General features: G+C 37.0%; 1 protein-coding gene across 1 annotated transcript in view; it reads right to left on the bottom strand.

The window, feature by feature from the left end:
• Positions 1–1,571: 1,571 nt before the first annotated feature.
• Positions 1,572–20,518, bottom strand: part of ACYP2 (acylphosphatase 2, muscle type) — a 44,505-nt gene continuing 25,558 nt past the window's right edge. The window contains exon 4 of the mRNA XM_009581506.1: positions 1,572–1,686. Coding sequence (XP_009579801.1) covers positions 1,572–1,686 — 115 coding nt within the window. The remainder of the gene's footprint in view (positions 1,687–20,518) is intronic.

Raw genomic sequence — 20,518 nt, 5'->3', positions numbered from 1 at the left:
CCATTTGAGTTGAACAAGAATTATTGACAATGACTTCAACAAAGGATGCTTGTATATAATCACAGAAGTCAAGCACGGTTTGAACTATAACAATTTATAAATATCTCCTAGAAAGGAGATTTTACTGCTTAATGCACAAAGGCCCAGTGAAAATAAATCTACTAGTCAGTAGAAACACCCTTCTATGCACACCTTGCTCTGCACAGATGAAAAAATGCAATGCTTAAATTATGAAATGTCCTTTCCTGAAAGAAAAAAAAAAAAAAAGAACTACAAATTTGAGGATGTTGCCTAAATTGACGCTATCTACCCTTAGATGAGGTACAGATCAGCCAGTGGAAATACCAGCTTAAGTATTCTCATGAAGGGCATCTTAGAGGATGCAGCCCAGGCAGACAACAACAGGCTCTGCCCGTGCTTAGAGCCAGCCCGAGGCCAGGTGACTGCAGTTTTACTGCACTTTATGTACTATACACTTCTCAGGGACTTACAGCTTCAGCCTCCATCATAGCACGATCGCACCAATCTTGTTAACTAAGAGTACTGCCAGATCACGCAGGTGCCCGCTTGGATATAGAGATCTAACCAAAGTCTTCCAGTATGTACTAATCCTGACACAGAAGTACTTTAGAAGCGAGGATATAGGTCTGTTGTTCCAGCCCTGACAGACTCCTCGGTGCCTGTGAAAAGAGCACTGTATATGAGAATTAGATCCAATACTACAAGGACTTATCCAATATTTATTGCAAGCACATAACTCAAGTTTCTCAGGACCTTTCATGTTATTGATATGATGTACATGGGTACATCATGTTGAATCAGGTTCCAACATGCATTCTTAACTAAGGAACAAATACAGATCCATAAGGAAAATAACCAAAATCTTCAATTTTAGCAAGAACATCAAAAAAGCAAAAAGATCAAAACTTCCTTTATAGTCAGTATGGATGTAAGCTGTAGGTAGACAAGGAAAAAGCGTTGAGAGGCCACACATTTCATCATCTTGTTCCAAGGCTTATCTGCATTAATATAGAGAATTTTAAACCAAAGCCGATTAGATAATCTTCGTTTGAGGCAACATAAATTTATTTTAATTACCACTATATCTTAAATAATTATCATAAATAACATCATCTATAATACAGAGCTGTTAAAACAGATCTCTCAGAGTTCCAGTTCTGTAGTTAAGTATTTTTGGTGAGATTACAAACAGTAGAACATAAATTTATTATTTTGCATCTAAAATATGAATCACAGTGTAAAGATTAGGTTCCATATGGTTATATATAACAAATCTCACTGTGCACAAATAATCACTGTCACTTTTAACCATTTATCTAGCTTTCAAGACACAACAAATTAGATATCGGCATTTTAGATACTAGATATTGACATTCATGGTGTAAAACTTCTAATACAGCAACTAAGAATTCTTACTTTGTGGGAACAGGGACCATTTATATTTATCTCTAGTATAGAAAGCATCCAAATGCTCTTGTGATATTTTATGGAGGCACAGAAAATATCATGCAGCAGAAACGTCATAGTTTTGTGCTTAGTGATGTTTTCTATTAGTATCTAGTGCTAAATCCTGAGAAGTCAAGCTTGGAAATCTCCTTTTCATTGGAAAAACTTGTTCGATCTATGCGAGAACTTGGGCTTCCAACTTTACTCAGCCAGGACTTCCTGCAAGAAAAATAAGAGAGGGTTAGCATATAAAGAACTGTACATGTGTGGTTTTATTCTCCTATCACGCTTTCCCCTTTTTTTTTTTTTCTTTAAGAGCCATAAGAAGCAGTCTTTCAGTGAGGAAACTACCCCAAATATGTTTAGTTCTTTTCTGTTTTCCCTCCCTTTCTCCGTTAAAAGCAAACCAAACTATTTAAAAGGTATCAGTATTTCAAAAGTATTACCCAATATTACATAAAAATACACCTGACAAAAGGCTAAAGCAGATTTACTGTAATAATCACTTATTAATAGCATTAAAATAGGTATATATTACCTTTGCAGATTCAATACTGTACATTTAGTAAAGACTTAAAAGCCATTCATAATTGAAAAATATTATGAAAAAAGAATTCTAACAGCCAGTTTACCCTTTTCTGACAACTAAAAGAAATGGAAACAAATGAAAATGATTAAGTTCAAAATCAGCAAAAAGACACATAACAAACAAATTAAAATGATGTCACAAAGCAATACTAAATTATAATAGTAAGTACTGAATTTTATACACGCATTCTTAATTCTTAAGTGGCGATTTTGCATGTATTTGCATTACGATCCAATCTCTAATTATGCTGGTGCTTGCCTTCTTCCACGGCAGACTAGAACATAGTATTGAACACAAATTACCATAAGGTAATCGAGGCTGGAAGCTGACAGTGCGATGGCTGCTCCCACACACACCCCCACTATATTCCCATCCTGCAGTAATTTGCTAATTCACAGTACTGATCAACCATTGTGTGATAACAGGAGGTGCACAAACACTGGAAGTCAGCAGATGACACCGCTTTCAGAGAGATTTATTTACAAAAAAATACTTTCTCGGTATTTTCTGTTGTACTAAAGTCTCAAAAATAGGAAAGAGAAAGTATTTTAGTGTAGTATATTTAAGGAGAAATACATTTCCACACAATTACTTTTTATAACTTTAATGATGCATAAACTCGTATATACACATAACCGTGATTAGTGTTAAAAAATATCATTATTCATTTAAATTCCAATTTGAAGACCGTAAAAGTTATGTCTTATTAACAGTTATGTTAATTAATCCATTCAAAAAATCACACTGAGCATTATAAAATGCAATCTTCTTGCAGCAAGACTTAATTTTGATGTCTTTACAATGAAAATTGTGCATAGAGATTGCTTATCTTGAGCCAGTAAATAAAACACACCTGAGGTATAGAAATGTATCTTATTAAAGACCCTATGCAACAAGAGGGTTTTGTTGTTTTGTTTTGTTTGTTTGTTTTAAGACAATTTCTGACACAACATAACACCGCCAAACATCTCAAATGTCTCAGGTGGTTATTAGAGACAAGTCATTTTCTCCAAGCTGTGCTAGTCCTTCATAAGATTGGTCTCATCACTAGCACAGACAGTTCCAAACATGTATTTAGGACCTACACAACTAACCTTGTTCTTGAAACTCTGCGCACAGCCTCTTCATTATGAAGAAATATACAGCCTTAATACTTTATTAGAAAGCAGGTAGTCCTACTACTCGTATATTTTGAAATATAACCCTAGGAGTATGCTTGGTGGATTATGGACTTGCAGTGCCAAAGAGCTCTTTCCTACTTGACTAAAATAGAGGCTGTATATGGAAAGACTGTCTAGAAAACACAAACCAGATAGGGATATCTCATGTTCAAAGCTGACAAGCCTTAATTTAGTAACCAGCAATTAAAATTAATAAGTATTTCTGTCAGGTGTTTACACATCTTCACACCTCTTGTTCTTTGCTTCATGTTGTGAACAGCCTCCCTTCTTGTCTGTTTTAGATGATGAAGCCTTTCCAGTAAGGAGTACAACACAGGAATAGGAGTACCTGAGTGAAATAGGAGAATCCAACTTTACACTGGAGCCCTAAAGGCAGACCAGGTATTTCAACAGAAGGAAAGAAGCCTAGTAATAGACCAGTCCATTTTGCTCCATACTATGAAATATCTGAAAAGCCCCTTGTTTATTTAGCAGAAAAGTCTCCAATAGTTGGATGTCCTTGAGTGAGAAAAAAGAAATGTATTTGAAATACTGAATTACTTTAAAAAATCTGTACTATTTTACAAGACTAATGTGATATCCACAAGTGAACACTCTTTTCCTTTTTTTTCTTCTCATTTTAAAGGTAAGCTTGTCCTAGACAAAACCAAAAGAAATATATTCCTTGCCCAGCCTTCACAACCGTACATAAGACCAAAATTCATCCATGGCTGCTTCCAATTCCCAAGTTCCACTGTATGAAGAAAGTAACTTTGCAAACTTCGCACAGAGCAAACTTTATTCATTGTCAGCCCCATATAAGGATAAAGTACAAATTACAAAAATCCAATTAAAACAATCCAGCTCCAAGAAAACTCTTTATAGGATGCATGTATTTTATTCTTTATTTAATGCAAGAGGTAGGGAAGGAAGTGTTACAGAACTGCTCCCTACCTGGGATTTGCATGACTATAGGGGCTCAGTTCTTCACTCAAATGCTAATACTTCGCAATAGGACTTTCTTCATTGATCTCCCCTCACTTTGCTCAAGTGACAGACCATTCACCGAACACTATTAAGAAGCACATTTTTCACAAGTTAAGAAAGAAGGAAATCAGTATTTGCTAAAAGTAGTACACAGTTATAGTTGTTTCCTCATTTATCTACATTGCAGAAAATGTCATCTCCAGTATCTTTGGTAAGGATAGTATTTTTAAAATGGTTTTAATTTTCATTAGTATCCAGATCAATAGGCCCGAGTTAGCAAAAAGTTCTGTATCCTCCTCTTGCTTCACTCGGCCTTCTTAATTTTCTTTCACATGCGCCCTGAATTTCAGATCATCCAATGTGTGGAAGAGATTTGTTACAATTACTAGCATTTGGAGTTTTAGCTTGCCATTTACAGCATCCACTTTAAAATTCACTGCTGCTACCCACTTCTCTTCAGGAGTGAGAAAGACAGCCTCCACACCTCGCCTGTCACATGGGGTAGGGCTGAATCAAATAAGGACATTCCTTTAAACTAGTCTGCGACAAGACAGTCTATAGCTTACTCTTCAATTTGAAAGGATGTATTTCTAAAGCTACACTGCTTCAATGAGTCTAGAGATTAGTTCTCCAAATAGCCATTTCCTACCGTGTTTTATTTCTCAAGTACTGCATGTCCATGCAACCACTCTTGGCCATGCTCCGATCTCCCTGTTCAAAACCAAACCAGCAGCGTGGGGACTAGATCAACTCGGATATACTTTAATCACAGATTTACCAGTCACACACCTCCCTGTCCGGGGCAGAAGCCCAGCAGGCCAGCGCCCTAGGGCCTCTCCTCAGGGTGTGCAGTGCTCCTAGCACCCCCCCTCCCGCCCTCTGCCACAGGGCTGAGAACACCTGATTGGTGCATTGAGACAGGCGGCACCTGACGATTGGCTGTTGCCAGCGTGGGCCGCCCTCCTCCTTCTGGAAGCTTCTCTGCAGCCTCACAGCCAGTAACCATCCCTCACTCCGAGCTGTCCCCTGCAACCAGGCCCCATCCACACCAACTGCCACATCTGGGCAGGGCTGCTCACAAAAATACCCCAAAACTAACCTAAACAACATTCCCAAGCACACCCGACACTCCAGGCATCGTTACTGACGCCTCTCAGAACACATGGATTTTCTCACCCTTCTGGATTTTACTTCCTCAGCCCGGTCAGGACAGCTTGCCTGAAACAGCTTCCCAGCAGAACTCAAACGCACGCTTTCTCTATCCCCATATTCACAGTGCCTTACTCCTAGGAGTTTAAAACAATTGGATCCATCGTTCTTTTCCTTTCATCATTTCATTAACTGAAACGAACCTTGCTAAGTGACTCTGGCTTGTTACCTAGGCAACCGGGCTCTTTCCGTTCAACATAGTATTGGAAAACAACATCTAAAGAGCTGGGTTTGCACCGTCCCAATTCAGGTTCTCGCAGAAATAGCCCAGCTGTGTACGGTATTCCAAGAAGGCATCTTTCTTGCAAGCTGGGGCACACATGCCTACCTGTTAACTTGTCGGAATGAAGCCTGACCAGGTCAAAACTGGAGAGTTCTCTGGAAATGTTATTTAAGGAGCCTTGCCTCTGTAATACAAGGTAGTACTAGCACAGCCCTAAAAACCACCACGCTTTGAATACTACAGGCAGTAGAGTAACTTTATGGTTTCCCTGAATAAGATTTATTTTTTTAAAAACTGAAATCTATGCTATAAAACAGATTTCTCTAAAATAAATGGCTTGATTGGCACTATTCTCTGACTGAAATCTTTTCCTAGTTTGATAAGGAGAAAGTAACTTTAATGCAGGAAGAAATAGGCCTTTCTTCACCTTTACACAGCGGGCATGCCAAACAAGCACGTGAATGAACAACGCATTTTTCCTGTGCTAGACTATATGAAACCATCAATATATATAGGATGCTTCTGCAGTAGTTCACTTATTGCATGCAAAAAGCCAAACTATTTTATCCTGAGATTGGAGCAATTCACAGTCTATAGTGCTAGAAATGAACCTGAAAATGACCTATGGCATTAATACTTGGTGAGCAAGGCACAGCTTTGGAATATGTTTGTTTCTCTTCACCTTAACCACAGTGTCACTTACAGTGGAACAAGATAAATGTGCACTTTTATTTAGAGGGAGAGAAAATAAAGGCACTGGCTTGTTTACACTTTATTTCCCTTTGTTTGGGATAAAATACTGGAGAGAATGTTGCTTTTTGAAGATTGTATTTACATCTGTGACAACGTATAGACTAGGATTGCAAATATTTATAAAATACCTCCAAAATGTTGTTTTATTCTGAAACAGTACTGTCAAGTTTTCATAAATCCTGATATTTAAATGTTTGCAAAAGAAATGTGGAATTCTTTTTCATTGCTGTCTGGCTTCTGAGCTTTTGCAAAGAACTTTAGTCATGGTTTTCAAGCTTTTCTCTACAATCATAAGGGCTAGGAACATTTTACTTAAAACCTTTGTTTCTATAAACCTGAAATTCACATCTAGGTAAAGCTTCTAGTAGCCTGTATAGTAGAGACATCTCACAGTTTACTGTGGAGCCATTGCATCGTCCCTACACCTCTGCTCCTGCCGCAGGAGCCTAACAGTAAAATGGGAATCTGGAAATAAGATTTACAGGGTTCAGTAGTGTTGTGGAAAAGCTAGCAGGAAGGATAAAAACCTTGGTAACAAAAGTGTTGGAAAATAGTTTTGTTTGACATGATTTGAATCATAGTGTGGCCTGAAAAAAAAAACGACATTTAGCATTTTAACTTCAGCAAAAGTAATCAATGCCTTAGTAAGGTGGAGAAAACAGGTTCTGAAGAAAATACATGAGAGATCCTGGGGAGAACCCTGGGAAGAATTACTAATATTTTGGTGCAGGATAAAGTCAAGAGAACTCAAGCAATATGTACAGTCAAATTTCTCCTACTGGCCTTCATCCTCTGTTCCTAGTAATTTTTTTAGCTCTCAAAACTAGGCTCTAGCTTGAGGTAAAAACCTGAAGCCACCCGACCCAAAATGCAGCTGCATCTAGAGCTCTGCTCAAGGGGCCTCTGCACTGCCATGGAAACTGCTGCACCTCCTCAGGCAAAAGGTATCGAGTGGTTTTTAAACTGTTGTACCTACTGCCTGATACAAAACCACTGCTGGCAGCAGCCCACCCTAGGTCAGGATCAAATGGCTGCACTTCATTGCAGGTCCATGCCGTTTGCATATACATACCTGCAAAAGGAAGGGGGAAGTAGTAGAGGGAGAACAAGGCAAAGTGCAAGGGAGGGGAATTTTAACACATTTATCAAGAGGACACCACTACAGTCCACCAAGTCAAAGCCAAGTGAGAGGTTACTTCAGAGGATTAAAACAAAAAAGAGAAAGCCATCAGTAGTCTAAGGGATACAGGCCAAGAAGTGGGCAGGCTAGAAATGAAACAACCTGCTCAGGCAAAGGCACAGCGCCCCAGAATAGAGCTGGAGCCTGTAGGGGTGGGGAAGGCTGCACTGCTGCTGCCTCTTCACTAGCTGCTCTGGGCATCCCGACAACAGGAATTTCTTGGCCCTTTGGATATTTAGCAGAAGTTCTCTAACTGTTTTAGAAAGGGGAGAAAGAGATGCTTAATCAAAACTAGTGTTTGACTTTGTATTTTTAAACACAGCTGTCAGATGAATGTTGTTAATTTGTTTGTATTTCTTCCTTTTCTGTCAAACCCTGCTGCACTCAAGGCCAGCATTTCTCTAGAGAATACATGATGAGCTTTTCTTTGAGGTACTATTTGAAAGTAATGTCAATAGCAAGGGCACATCAGCAGAATGTGATCTATTAAAGATACGAATTAGGTGTGATAATACCAAATAAGCTTCAACTACATATTTTGATGTCACATTTCTATTTATAAACCTGAGAAAGAAGACTGTATGTTAATCACATATTGTGTATGTTTTATTAGCAAGAGTTTAACGTAAATATGATCTAAATATTACTAGTTTCCATTAGCACAGAATTTGACTCCATGTACCTCAAATTTACTTTGTTATTCGTATCTGATCTATGTTAAATATCTTCACCTCTTAATACGAAGAGGAAGAATTATCCCAGAATGAATGAAACCAAGTCTGAAGTTGTTTTTTCTTGTATGCAATGCAAAGATCTGTTGTGGATTTTCCTATTAATCATTTTGGTAAACCTCAAGTAGAATTTAATGATTTAACTTAAACGGACTGTTTAAGAAGTGTATTTTTATAAAAAAAGTTATCAGAATACAATACCTCTTTGTTTAAGCCATGTTAGGCAAGTCACATTTGGCTTCTTTCATAGATCTCTTTCATAGATCTTACCAGAAAAAAACTAAGCAATGTTGCAGAAATTTGTTCCAACAAGGAAGAGTGAAGAAGTAAATGAAAAGTAAAACCAGATTCAGCCATTTCAGTAACTCAAAAAAGCTTTTATGTCCACACTGACCTACAGAAAGTACAAGACAAAAGAGAATTTCCTGTTAAGCTTGTGTCCTATCCTCCCAAAGCAGTTATCGTACCAGAGAGCCAGAAGCAGCAAAAAGGCCTATTGTATTTTTTCCTTGTAATATGTCTGCCTCTACAGGGTACAATTTGGCTCACAAGGCAGACTAGGAATTTTGGCTAACCCCACTCCATTGCACAGAATGCAATTGAAAGTTATTTCTCATTCCACGTCTATTAAATCAAAGGCCACAGGAAGCTTAAAACGAGGAGGAACTGTTGCTGTTAGTGTAGCAGTTCAGGCTTTTGGAGAAGAAAAGCTAGTTCTAATGCTTAGAAACTGATTAGCACCCATCACCCACATAAACCGTATTTAAAACAAATGGCTGTATTATAGAGTTGAACAAAGAATAAAGCACTATTGCCTCTGACCATCAACTGTATACTTAAAAATGTTAATTAAACACTTACCTTGGCCATTTCAAAGCAACTCTATTGGAAGACCATAATGAATCATCACTCTGACCAATTCAGTTTTACATAAAATCCATTTCATTATACAGCCCGGTAAAAACAAAACAGCCACTACAGTAAAGGGAGCCCAGTTACAGCCATCCCATTGGAGAACTCCTATCAAACCAACATGCATCCACAGTCCAGGAAAGTGTTCAAATAAGATGGAAAACTGCAGATGACAAAAGCAATCAAGAATTTGCAAGACTACACTTTTCTGTTCTCTGGTAATGAGGTTCAGCAAGGGAGACAGACATAAAAGCCATATGAGGACCAACCCCCCCCATTACCACGCTTGCTGTATTCTCTATGTAATTCTCAGAAGACAGATTTACACAGAAAAACACAGATTTATTTCTTATGCAAGAACTAAAAATAATGCCAGACCAAAACAAAGTGAATTCCTTCAAGCACCACTGGGATTCTTGCTATTTTCCTCAAAAGTTTCCCTTACTTTACAAGTACTTAGGACAGCTAAGACTGAAAAAACCAGAAAGACTCACCAAGAAGTTGCAAACTGGCCCTTTCCAATTTAAAAAAAACAGGAGCTCTTAAAGGGGAAGCATCACAATTTTTAAAGCATTATGTTATAGAGCACTGAGCTAGTCTGAGTGAGACTATTATTTCCAGCATTGCAGTGACTGTACATGAATTTACCTGCCCCTAGAATACCACTGTTTGAAGTAAGCTAACCTGTTAGCTCCTGAAGCATTCAAAACATGAGTGACTGTTTCTATAAAAGTACCTTGTACAAGCATCCACACATGTGAGCACAGGTTAGGTAGCTGGTTGTCCAGCTGTTCTGTGTGCTGAAGTGCATGTACAATTGCTTTCACATGTACAAAACATTTGCCTGCCCATTTTTATAGTAAAAACAGAACCCACCCCTCAGATTGTCACAAAAATCTCAGCCAAAACAATTTTAAGCTGAAATACTTACTTTAAATATGTTGGTATTTCACATACATTTTCTTCTTACTATTATAGGCCAACTGATTAACGCATCTTGGGACTTACAAATTACCTTTAAAGAAAAGATAACTGCAACACACAGTGTCTAGCCCCTGTAGAAGTGGATGCTGCTGACAGAAAAGTATGTAACAACTGAGAAATTTATTTTTCTTTTTATCTATAGCTTGCAAAAGTGTTTTGAAATTTTCTTAAGCATTCAGCTAGCTCAACTCCATTTTTTCCACTGACTTTACATTATGTGATTTAATTTGGTAATTTAAATTGCACACTTCCAAAGGAAGCAGCTTTGAAGCATCTTTTTAACCTGCAATCTCAAGGAGCTTTTTTTAAAGCAACTGTGATATAAAATAGTAGACATTTTAGTTAATGAATTAAAAGATCAGGAAAATCTTTTAATAATGTTATATTAGAGAGCACAACTGTTTAGAAAAACACCAAGCTAATAGTCTGCTTAAATGTTACACAATGAGAAAATTTGGGCTTTGTCAAGACTTACTTTCATAATGCTGTATTTTTTTGCATTATAAATATAGCTATAATAAGGAGGAAGCAAAAGATTAACATAAGGATATGTTACAGCTATTATGTTCTTTATTCGACAAGAGCAATTTGTGGTTTCCAGCACACCAGAACATGCTCTTGAGGTGAACCCAGCATGGTATGTTTACAAGGAATGTAACACTCTACCCATGGCATACAAGATGTGTATATAATATGCCCTGGAAAGAAAATCCTCCTTGCAATTGATTAGCAAGAACTAGGATTTGTTAATATGTATTATTTATTGTTTCCATAAACAGAAATAGATCTTGCATTTAGAAACAGTCATATACCTCCCAAAGACTGGCCTGCCTCCTCTGCCTTGAGGTAAATTCCAGACACAGCCAGCCTAAGACAGCAGAGGAGAAAACTGAGATGTGCCAAGCCTCTGCCATGGAAGGGCAGACAGACCTTATGGAAGTGACTACGTCCTTCCACATTGTCACATCCCGAAGAACTGTATTTCATTTACAGTAAGAAAATTATTTTCATTCTTTAACATATTACTTCTTTATGATGTTTTTCTTATATGACTCCATATACATTAAAAAAATACCATTCTTGAAACACCTAACATAGATTGGTTTTCTCTACTGGCTTTTTAAGTTCCATAAATTTAGCATATCACTTGTGGGCACTTTGGTTTTAAGTCCGTAAGATGACACAGGCTATCTTTGTGGGTAGGTATTAAATACATCATCTAAAGAAGCCTTTCAAGCCATGATCCCAAACTACTGATAGGAGGTATCTTAGATATATCAGCTGAGATCTTGAATAAGAGATAACAAAAGTAAGTCTCAACTGTAAACTGCTTGATTTCCTACATATCTACGTTATTCAAGTCTGCTTTGTAACATCTCTAACCGTTAGGCTTTATACTTTCCATCAATATCATGAGAAGCTCGACAGAAACCAAAAAAGACCTATTCATGTGAGCAGCAACAATGCTGCAGCATGCCTATGGCAAAGTCCATTCCTGTGGTCTATAAACTGTCACTATGAATATACTCACTCAGTAGAAATAAACACACTTAAAGGTCCAAGCTATTTAAGGAAGCTATCAAAGCATGAACACATTTTGGTTCAATGTTTCCTTCTGTAAAAAAAATTTGTTATTTTAAACAAGGCTTTTAATATTTATTGAAATGGGATCTGATACATGTTCTTTGCTATTCAGTGGTTCCTGTGCTGTACTACATCATATCTTTATTATACCTGCTTTTCAGACTATTTCTCTAAAAAATGTTTTCCTGTTTATTTGCAACAGTGATAAAATGAATCAAGATACAGAGATTTCTTTTTCTAGGAAAAAATCTTTTTTCCTACAAAAATAAACCCAGACTGCAAATCCTGAACTATCACCTTCTCAAGGCAACTATGGTACATCCAGCAGATTTACTGAATTTTTTTTTTTTATTATGAGGATAATGGGCTTGATCTTTGATCTTTCCTCCTAAATTTTCCACTAGTTTTGGACATCTTTTTTGCTGACTCATTAGAATCTGCCCTTTAGCAGTATATTTTTTTGATATTGAGAGCTTCAGACTTCAAAAACTAGAATAAAAGCAGGGTTCTACTGAAGACAGCACCTTATTTCTACTAAAGTCAACAGTAACACTTCTAATGAGGACAGTGAGATAGATTTGACCTGTTTTCACAAAATTTAAACAAAGATCTATGACTACTTGTAAGAAATAAACATCTAAAAAACCCAAACCAAGGAAACCATCTTTGGAAGACAATTGGTCCATACTATTTTCAAGTATTCCTTCCAAATAGGCATTGTTAACTATTAATGAGCATCTTGTCTTGCACAACCAAATTCTTAATTTTGTCCCCTATGCTTTATGTGATGTAAGGTGCCAGAGCAGAAAGGTGCATCAGGAGGCAAATCTGGAAAAAAGGTGTTTTGAGTCAAACACAGTAACAGGCCCAGGAAACACTTTTCCAACTCATTAAATGCACAGCAAGCTGAGCAATCTCCACTGCAAAGAACTTCCATTTTAGAAAACACATTGATCCCTTTTTCAGGATAACAGCATATTCCTTTGACATGGGTATCAACTAGCTAAATCTGAGTTTCTCTTTAATATTTTCTAGTCCAAATAACTTGTTTGGTTTCCATTCAATTGTTTAAAAACACATTTTCAGAAGAACTATGCACAATGATCTAAGAATGTATGCTTTAATAACGAAACACTAAGACTTTTTTTAATTAAGTAGTAAGAGTTAGGTAAAATCAGCTCTCTGCTTTTTTATGCATGTAATGAAGCATATCAACTACTAGATTTTTAAGAGCACTGCTCAGGCAATGCCACCTTGCCACCTAACTACTGCCTCTCACAAAGGTTCTTTATAACAGCAGAGTAAGAGTAATATGTTATAATTTCTTAATATACAAGAGGTTTTGATATTTTGTGAAATGCTTGTTAAGAACAGAATTACTAGCACAGTATAAATATGTTCCTAAACTCATAAGTCTTCCCACTTTTTCATCTTTCCCTCAAGCTTCAGGGGCTGTCAAAGTATCAAACATCTCATGTTTTTTGTAATTTATGCCATTTTCTTTCTTTCCCTTCCCCCTTTTTTGAAATTTTATTCTGCCTGGACAGTTGAAGCAGACAGATGTGTTTCTGATCCCTTTCACACTGTAGACTGCTGCAGGGACTATGTAGGTTTTGTACTGTGAATTGAGAACTACAAAAAAATCCTAGAAAAACAGTAATTTCACTAGCAGCTAATTTTACTGAAGTTTGTTACGTACAAATATTTCATTAATATTATGCTTGACAAAACTTAGGTTTTGTAGCTAATTGCCAGTGCCTCATTAAGGCACAAGAGGATGAGTAGTGAATGCTACCAGGCTAGTCACAACTCACCACTTTGAAACAAATTTTGGTTTCCATTACAAAGCTTGCATGCACCCCACAGAAAGGGCTTTCCAACAGAATTCGTGGAACTGGGATAATTCACTGGTATAGTCAGATGCTGCATGATGTCTTCCCTGACTCAGTGTTTCCTGTGATGGCCATGATGTGGTGATCACCTGTGTGCAGGTTTTGGCCCCTTCCTTGTTAACGACAACATTCCTAACTCAACTGTGCTAACACGCACATTAAGAAGGGATTCAGGACTCCAGTCCAAAGTTACTGCTTTCTTAAAATGAAGAAATAACTAAAGTATTTAAAATACCTCTTTTCAAAGAGCTCATTTCAAAATAAACTTTGAGTTACTTGGTGCTTCCAGTGACAAAGATTTCCAAAGGCAGAGAGTTGAAATGCTGGCATTGAAGACTGGCAGGTTTCCTAGAATAAAACCTCTCAAAAGGCACACACTCATGCTCTTTGAATTTGCTCGTGAAGGTCTGTTTGGCCATTTATAAGTGCATAGAGAATAAAAGACGTTTTCCTTTTTTGCAACATCAAGACCTTAGAAGCAAAACCACAAAACGAATAATTTAGGAGGAAGAGTTATGCAAGCTTACAAACATCAGCAGCATATGATTAGGGGGAGCTGTTCTAAAATAATAATTTTGCAAAATTAATGTCGGAACAGTTCATGTCATTATGCACTTTATAAAAACAAGAGTATGCTCCAGCTTCTTTGTTGTCCAGAAAAAATAGTCCAAGCACTTTATATAAATCATATCAGTTAAATATGAACTCTACATTACAATAGCTGCATTGAAATTCAGGATATAGTATACATCAGATGAAAAAGGTGGCTAGACCACAGATTTGGCTCCAGATAAAGACACTAAAAGCCTTCAGGAATTCAAATGCCCTTTCAGAGATAAGCGAGGCCTGATTTTTAAGAATACTTATGATTATATGACAAATTTCATCACCAGACGTAACAAATTCAGAAGGAGCTCAGTGCACATCACTTCTGCAAGTCACACTCCAGGGTCTCAAACTAGGTACCAGTAAAAGGAGAAAAACAGAGATCACATATGAAAAGCCTAGTCTAAATTACTTGACTGGCACCATGATGGAAATCTATGGCAGGAGAGAAATCCCCACCTTTCAGAGCAGTGTTTAATAGTCTTAGTTGATCACTCTTCTCTTCTTCCTTATTCACTGATAACCTGGTGAAAACAGAAGGCATGACCAGAAGCTACAAGTCCTTTTACTATACAAAGCCCACTGCCTCCTCTGAACAAGCTTTTCCTGGACACTGAACAACAACACAGTAGTTCTATGAAAAGTGTAGCTTGTGATGGTATAACTGAACCTGGGCTGGACAGGCACACATAAGCAGAACGAATTACAATTGAATAAGTCTTAGACAAACATACTCAATTTCGCCATTTCTCCTAACCCTACAGGTTGCATACCCACCACCAATACTGCCCTTCCTTCCCTCAATATGTAACTTAGGAATAACTTCACTTCTGTAGAAATCCTCTGCTGCTCCACCTACCCTAGATAAGACAACGCACTCTTGTTTGTCTTTTTACTACTTGCCACTCCTTTATGGAGCAATGCTGCTTTCAGTGAAGGAAGATGGCCATGCCAGGGCATTCTCCATAGGAGAAGAGCTCAATTGTGCAAAATTCTCATCCTGCGGAAATCCATGAAGTCTTTCCAATGACACAGAATTAGAATTTCATCCTTTATACCTCCAACAAGCAGGCATGATCGCCGTTTTGTTCAACATATTACAGAAATACAAGAAGTGCAAAGTAAAAGTTTCATTTCTGTCATCATACTGAATTGTCCTCCTGTATTTGGAGAAATTAGTAGCTTAGTACTCTAAGAATTTTCATTAGAAAACACTCATGCGAAGATGTCGGAAGTAACACACCTCCTAGTACTGTGTAGAGGGATAGATACATCCTACATGGGGCAAAACCTGCATCATACATAGTGTAGACAACAATATACAAAGAGCTAGATCCTTACTGTCACATTTCTAGATAGACTATATTCTCAAATACATGTAGGTTGCCAATTCAAAAGACCTGCATTTTTAAATGAAAAAGGGTCAGACAAAACATACCTCAAACTTTCAAATACCAATGCTATCTTAATCACCAGAGCACATTTCCCCTTGGACACACATACCAAACCACATGCTAAATTATTTAGGAGCACAAAACAACTCCAGAAGACTGGAAATCCTGGTACTCAGAAGTCAATAGATGTCAAAATCCAGTCACAAAGGACTTCTGCTACCAATTCATGAGACAGTGAATACTTTTAATGCTGATTCTAAGAATTAAACATATAATGCCATCAACAATCCAGTACACAGTTGTTGACTCAGTTTTCATTGCAATGCAGGGAATTTAGCCACATAACTTTGATTAAAATTAAAGTAAAACATATGTCTAACTCTCCTGCACTTCCATGAAATTCTCAGTGTATACTGTGTAGCACCAATAAAGCAATAACACTTTATTGCAAGTTAGAAGTTCCCATGTTTAACTTCACTCTCCTGTTCCTTTGTTACATGACACAAATACAGCATTTCAAGTATAAGAGCTGTAAGAGTTATTATGAAGGTGCCTGCAAGTAAAAAATGTATCTCTACTCTTACTAGAGAACAACTTTTTCTCTTATAATATAAAGCAGCAAAAAGGATTTTTATTTAATTAAAACAGTACATCCATTTTGGCTTTAAACTTAATACAGGATGTTAGTCTTGCCTACATTTTTTTTGTTTACTTAAACAATGGAAATGAGTTCAAAATTCAAGTATTGACAGATCTTTTACTACTATGGTACAAATCATTGTGTTCTTTCATTCTCCTTTGCTTTAATGATAGAAACAACCTTTACACCTTTGTGCGATTTTGCTTATTTATCCATATATTCTGATACAGTTTGTAGAAAAACACTACCGTGTTTTCTTAATTTTTTAATCCCCCAAAATAGATAAAACCCCACATTTCAGCTTTAAAATAATTATTTCCACCCCATTTTTGTTTTAATTGTTGGACATTTTTCATGACTTAGCTTCCTAAAAACTGGAAGACAAAGCCCCAAAATTCACAAATAGCGAAGGGTCCATTTCTTATTTCAGCTATTAACAGTGCTTCATCTTCACGGTATGTTAAGGATCAGTTCAGTGAAGGTTTATGAGAGCTAACCACCCACTTAAATAGTTTCCTCTTCAGGATATTCACTTATAAAAAATTTTTAACCTAAGAGCCTGATCCATTACAAATATACCCAAACAACTGGTAAGCATATCTCAATATTACTCACTGAAGGGTTAAGTATATTAGTTTATGAAATCTGGATTTAGCTTTTTAGACAAAGAAATCCAGTATGAACTTGAAAAGACAACACTTTTTTATCCAGACAAAAAGCAATATGATTACAGTTGAGATTCAGAATATTTAATTAAATATTAGTATCTACTGCTTTGCCTTGCTCTTAGAGCAGCGATAAAATGATAAAAACAAAGAAAAAACCCTGCCCAACTAATCAAATTGTAATTGATGGTTGAGAAAAAACCCTAAGACGCCTCTCCACACATTCAAACCCGAGTTACAGTTACCCAGGCCCATTTACCACTCCATCACTGTGTCTGGAGACAGAGAAAGATCACTCCAAATCACTAGAGCAGATCTTCTCCAAAACCCACAGCACTGATGTATCAAAAGGTTGGATGGCATCAGGAACTGGATAAAGGGATGACAGTTTCTTACCTTTCACAAAATGCAGAACATTGATTTTATTAGGCAGAAAAAGTCATGCATTTTTCTCAGATAGACAGTTGGTACACCACTGGTATGACCAGCAAATACCAACTAGGAAACAGACAAAACCCTGAAGCAAGAGGGCATTTAGTGGAAGATAATAAAAACTTTTCTTTTTACCTAAACACATACACAACCTTTACTTACAAGGGAAAAAAAAAATGTAACAGGGAAAACCCTAAGGAGAACAAATTACCAGAACAGAAAACTATGCATAAACAATTCAGGCCTTGATCTCTATGTATAGTTTTAATACAATTACATTTACTATGAGCACATGGGACGAAAATGGTTACATGGCTGTAGTTTTAACATAAACCATAAACAGTTCAAAGTTGCTACATTTAAACAGAAGAGCCACAAATTCAGATAGAAACCTGGCTGGACACTAGACCCAAACATAGACATAGGTGCTAAGGGGGATGCAAAGAGCACTTAGTTCAGAATAATGGGTAGCTTTCCAATTCATTTATTTCTGGAAAAATCTTTTTGTCCCTCCAGTTTTTCCTCCATCTCTATTACTGTTACTCACAAATCAAGGCTACCTTGCTGCATACACACTCTATTGCACAACTCGAGCGCTGTGAACACAGCTCTAACTTACATTGCTTGCCATTATCTCCATGAGCAAGTTCTGACACTCAAAAATCACAGGTCCTTGCTAGTGCATCAAAGATGCAGCTAGCACAATGTTTCCTTAAGAACTATTGGTACTTAAGATAGAAGAAAACTACTCACCAGCAAAAAGGACAGAGGAAAAACAGGAAGTTGTTTTAAGCAGAGTTAAATGTGGCAAAGAGAGCAAGAAGCAAGTATGAACAGTAATAGCGTGCCTAAATATGCACAGTTAGAGACAGAAGAACATATTGCCGCAGCACCCCACAACACATCAGCATTCACATCCTCTGGTTTTCACCATTATGCTCAAAACGACCACCATCTGCATGAACATTGGCAGAAAAGTCTATGGAGAATGAGGACACTACCTTAAACCTCCTGATGAGGTTACTTTGCTGCTGGGTAGTTTGTAGATGGCAGGAATAAAAGAAGCACAGTAAAGTCTCACATCAGTGGTAAAACCCAAGACAGAGCATCTCCAGTGTATGATGGAAGATCAAGTGACAGGTGATCCATATGCTCAATGTGGAAGCAAGAAAAACAAAGAACTAAGTACACTTTCAAATAAGGACATATATAAACAGAATCACTCACGCTTCTACAGAAATCACTTTGTAGGTTGCTCCAAAGTAACGTGCTCTTAAAACTGGGGATTTTTGTGTAAAATGTGATAAAACACACCTAAATCTCTGTTCTATGATGTTACTATGTAACATTCAAATTGCATTCTTTCCTGATATGTTTTTAACATAAATTCAGTTTTAAAGAAAATTCCAAGTCCCAAGCAATGACTTATTATTTACTGTTCTTCAGGGCACCTCAGTGAATTCTGGAAGAGACTATGTTTACTAGGGAATGCAAAACACTTCCCTGATGACAAAATTCTTTCAGATAATGAAACTGCTGCATGACAGATGCTGGCTAGAAGATACAAATCATTCCAGCTGATCAAAAGAATTTTTTTTTTTTAAAGCAAATTATTTTTCATTGATTATTACTTTATGTATATTTGCCACTTAATAGTTATTTGAGACAAATCTATGTTAAAATAATATACATTCAATAGCTATTTTTATCAGCAGTATCCAGGGAATACGGCCCAAGTGACTCTACACTCAGCCCATAGGTCAGAAAGAGCTCAGCAGAGCGGTGGTTAGCAAAGTTTTTAACAGGGTTGATATCAGTCAGCTACAGAGGAATAGTGATGGCCCTGTTCTGTTCATTCCCTGGGGATAGCAACTCAGTGTGTAAAGTTGTCTCTTCAATTGATATTAAGCCCTATGAAATAACACAAAATAAATGAAGCTTAACTATGAAGACCACATTCTACCATACACCTTCCAGGAATCTTTAAACAATATACCAGATCCCCAAATCACTAGAAACACTGGCCAGCTTTGGTTCTTCAGCGATATTTGGAATTTTTAATCTCTTAAATTTTTAAAGAAATAGGAAAGTCTTGAAAAATAATTATATTAATGATAAGTTAGTGATATTTACTCCAAAAATTAAAAAAAAAAATCATAGGATATTTTTTTTTGCCCCAAAGCACTGAAAGCTTTGAAGAATTCAGTAGCTAATGCAATTACTTAGGATGCAATTATAAAGCATATTAAACTTAAAAGTATGTGAACTTTCATTCATTTATTCAGACATACAAAAATGTTAACTCTGATCCAAACAGGTAGGGACATGCAAAAACCAATATAATGTTCCTTTAAGAAGAATTTTACCTACATTGGTATACCACTACTAATACACCCAAATTATAACAAGACTCCTGCATGATATTAAAGGCAGAATTACTGTTGTTCAAATGCTTTAATCTGACAGAATTAGAGTATAACACAAGACATCTTCACAGTAGAAATAATTTATTTGAATATTTCCAACTAGGGTTAAGTTCATCTTACACAGACACTAATAAAAACATGTTTAAAACACTGCTTGACTAGGAAAAAAAAAGCTTTCCAACTCCAGGGTTTAGGCTGGGACATGCTGCAATCAGTAGAGACAGTTCAGGTGGAGGGCGACAGTATGCAAAACCTTAGAGACACCAGACAGTGCTCCAGCCCACCAGACAGGCCCTCCTGCCCATGGAAAGCCTCCACAGCCATTTACAAGAGGTAACTAGTTTTGGAAGCCAGCCAGGATCAGGATGGCAAAAATGACAAAACATATTAGCAACAGTTTCAGATTGAATCACATTTACCTTTGTCAAAAAAATTACACAAGTTGTTAGAGCAATTAGCTATTTTAGCAGTATCTAAAAATGTACCAGTTTTTCTTTTTCAGAAGAGGCAGAGAAGGCCTGCCACAAAACTGGAGCTGTAACACAATGAAAGAGGTTAACGTAATGAGGAAGGGAGTTACATTGGTACAACCAGTATTATTTGCTCTGTTACTAGAAACTTCAGTGTAGCTCACCGAATTCTGCCAGTAGCATTCATAGCAGCAATTAGTTCCATTTACTTCCA

The sequence above is a fragment of the Fulmarus glacialis genome, unplaced genomic scaffold (genome assembly GCF_000690835.1).
Source record: "Fulmarus glacialis isolate BGI_N327 unplaced genomic scaffold, ASM69083v1 scaffold10497, whole genome shotgun sequence".
Taxonomy (NCBI): domain Eukaryota; kingdom Metazoa; phylum Chordata; class Aves; order Procellariiformes; family Procellariidae; genus Fulmarus; species Fulmarus glacialis.
The sequence above is the reverse complement of the archived record's forward strand: the minus strand, read 5'-3'. Positions and strand labels throughout refer to the sequence as shown.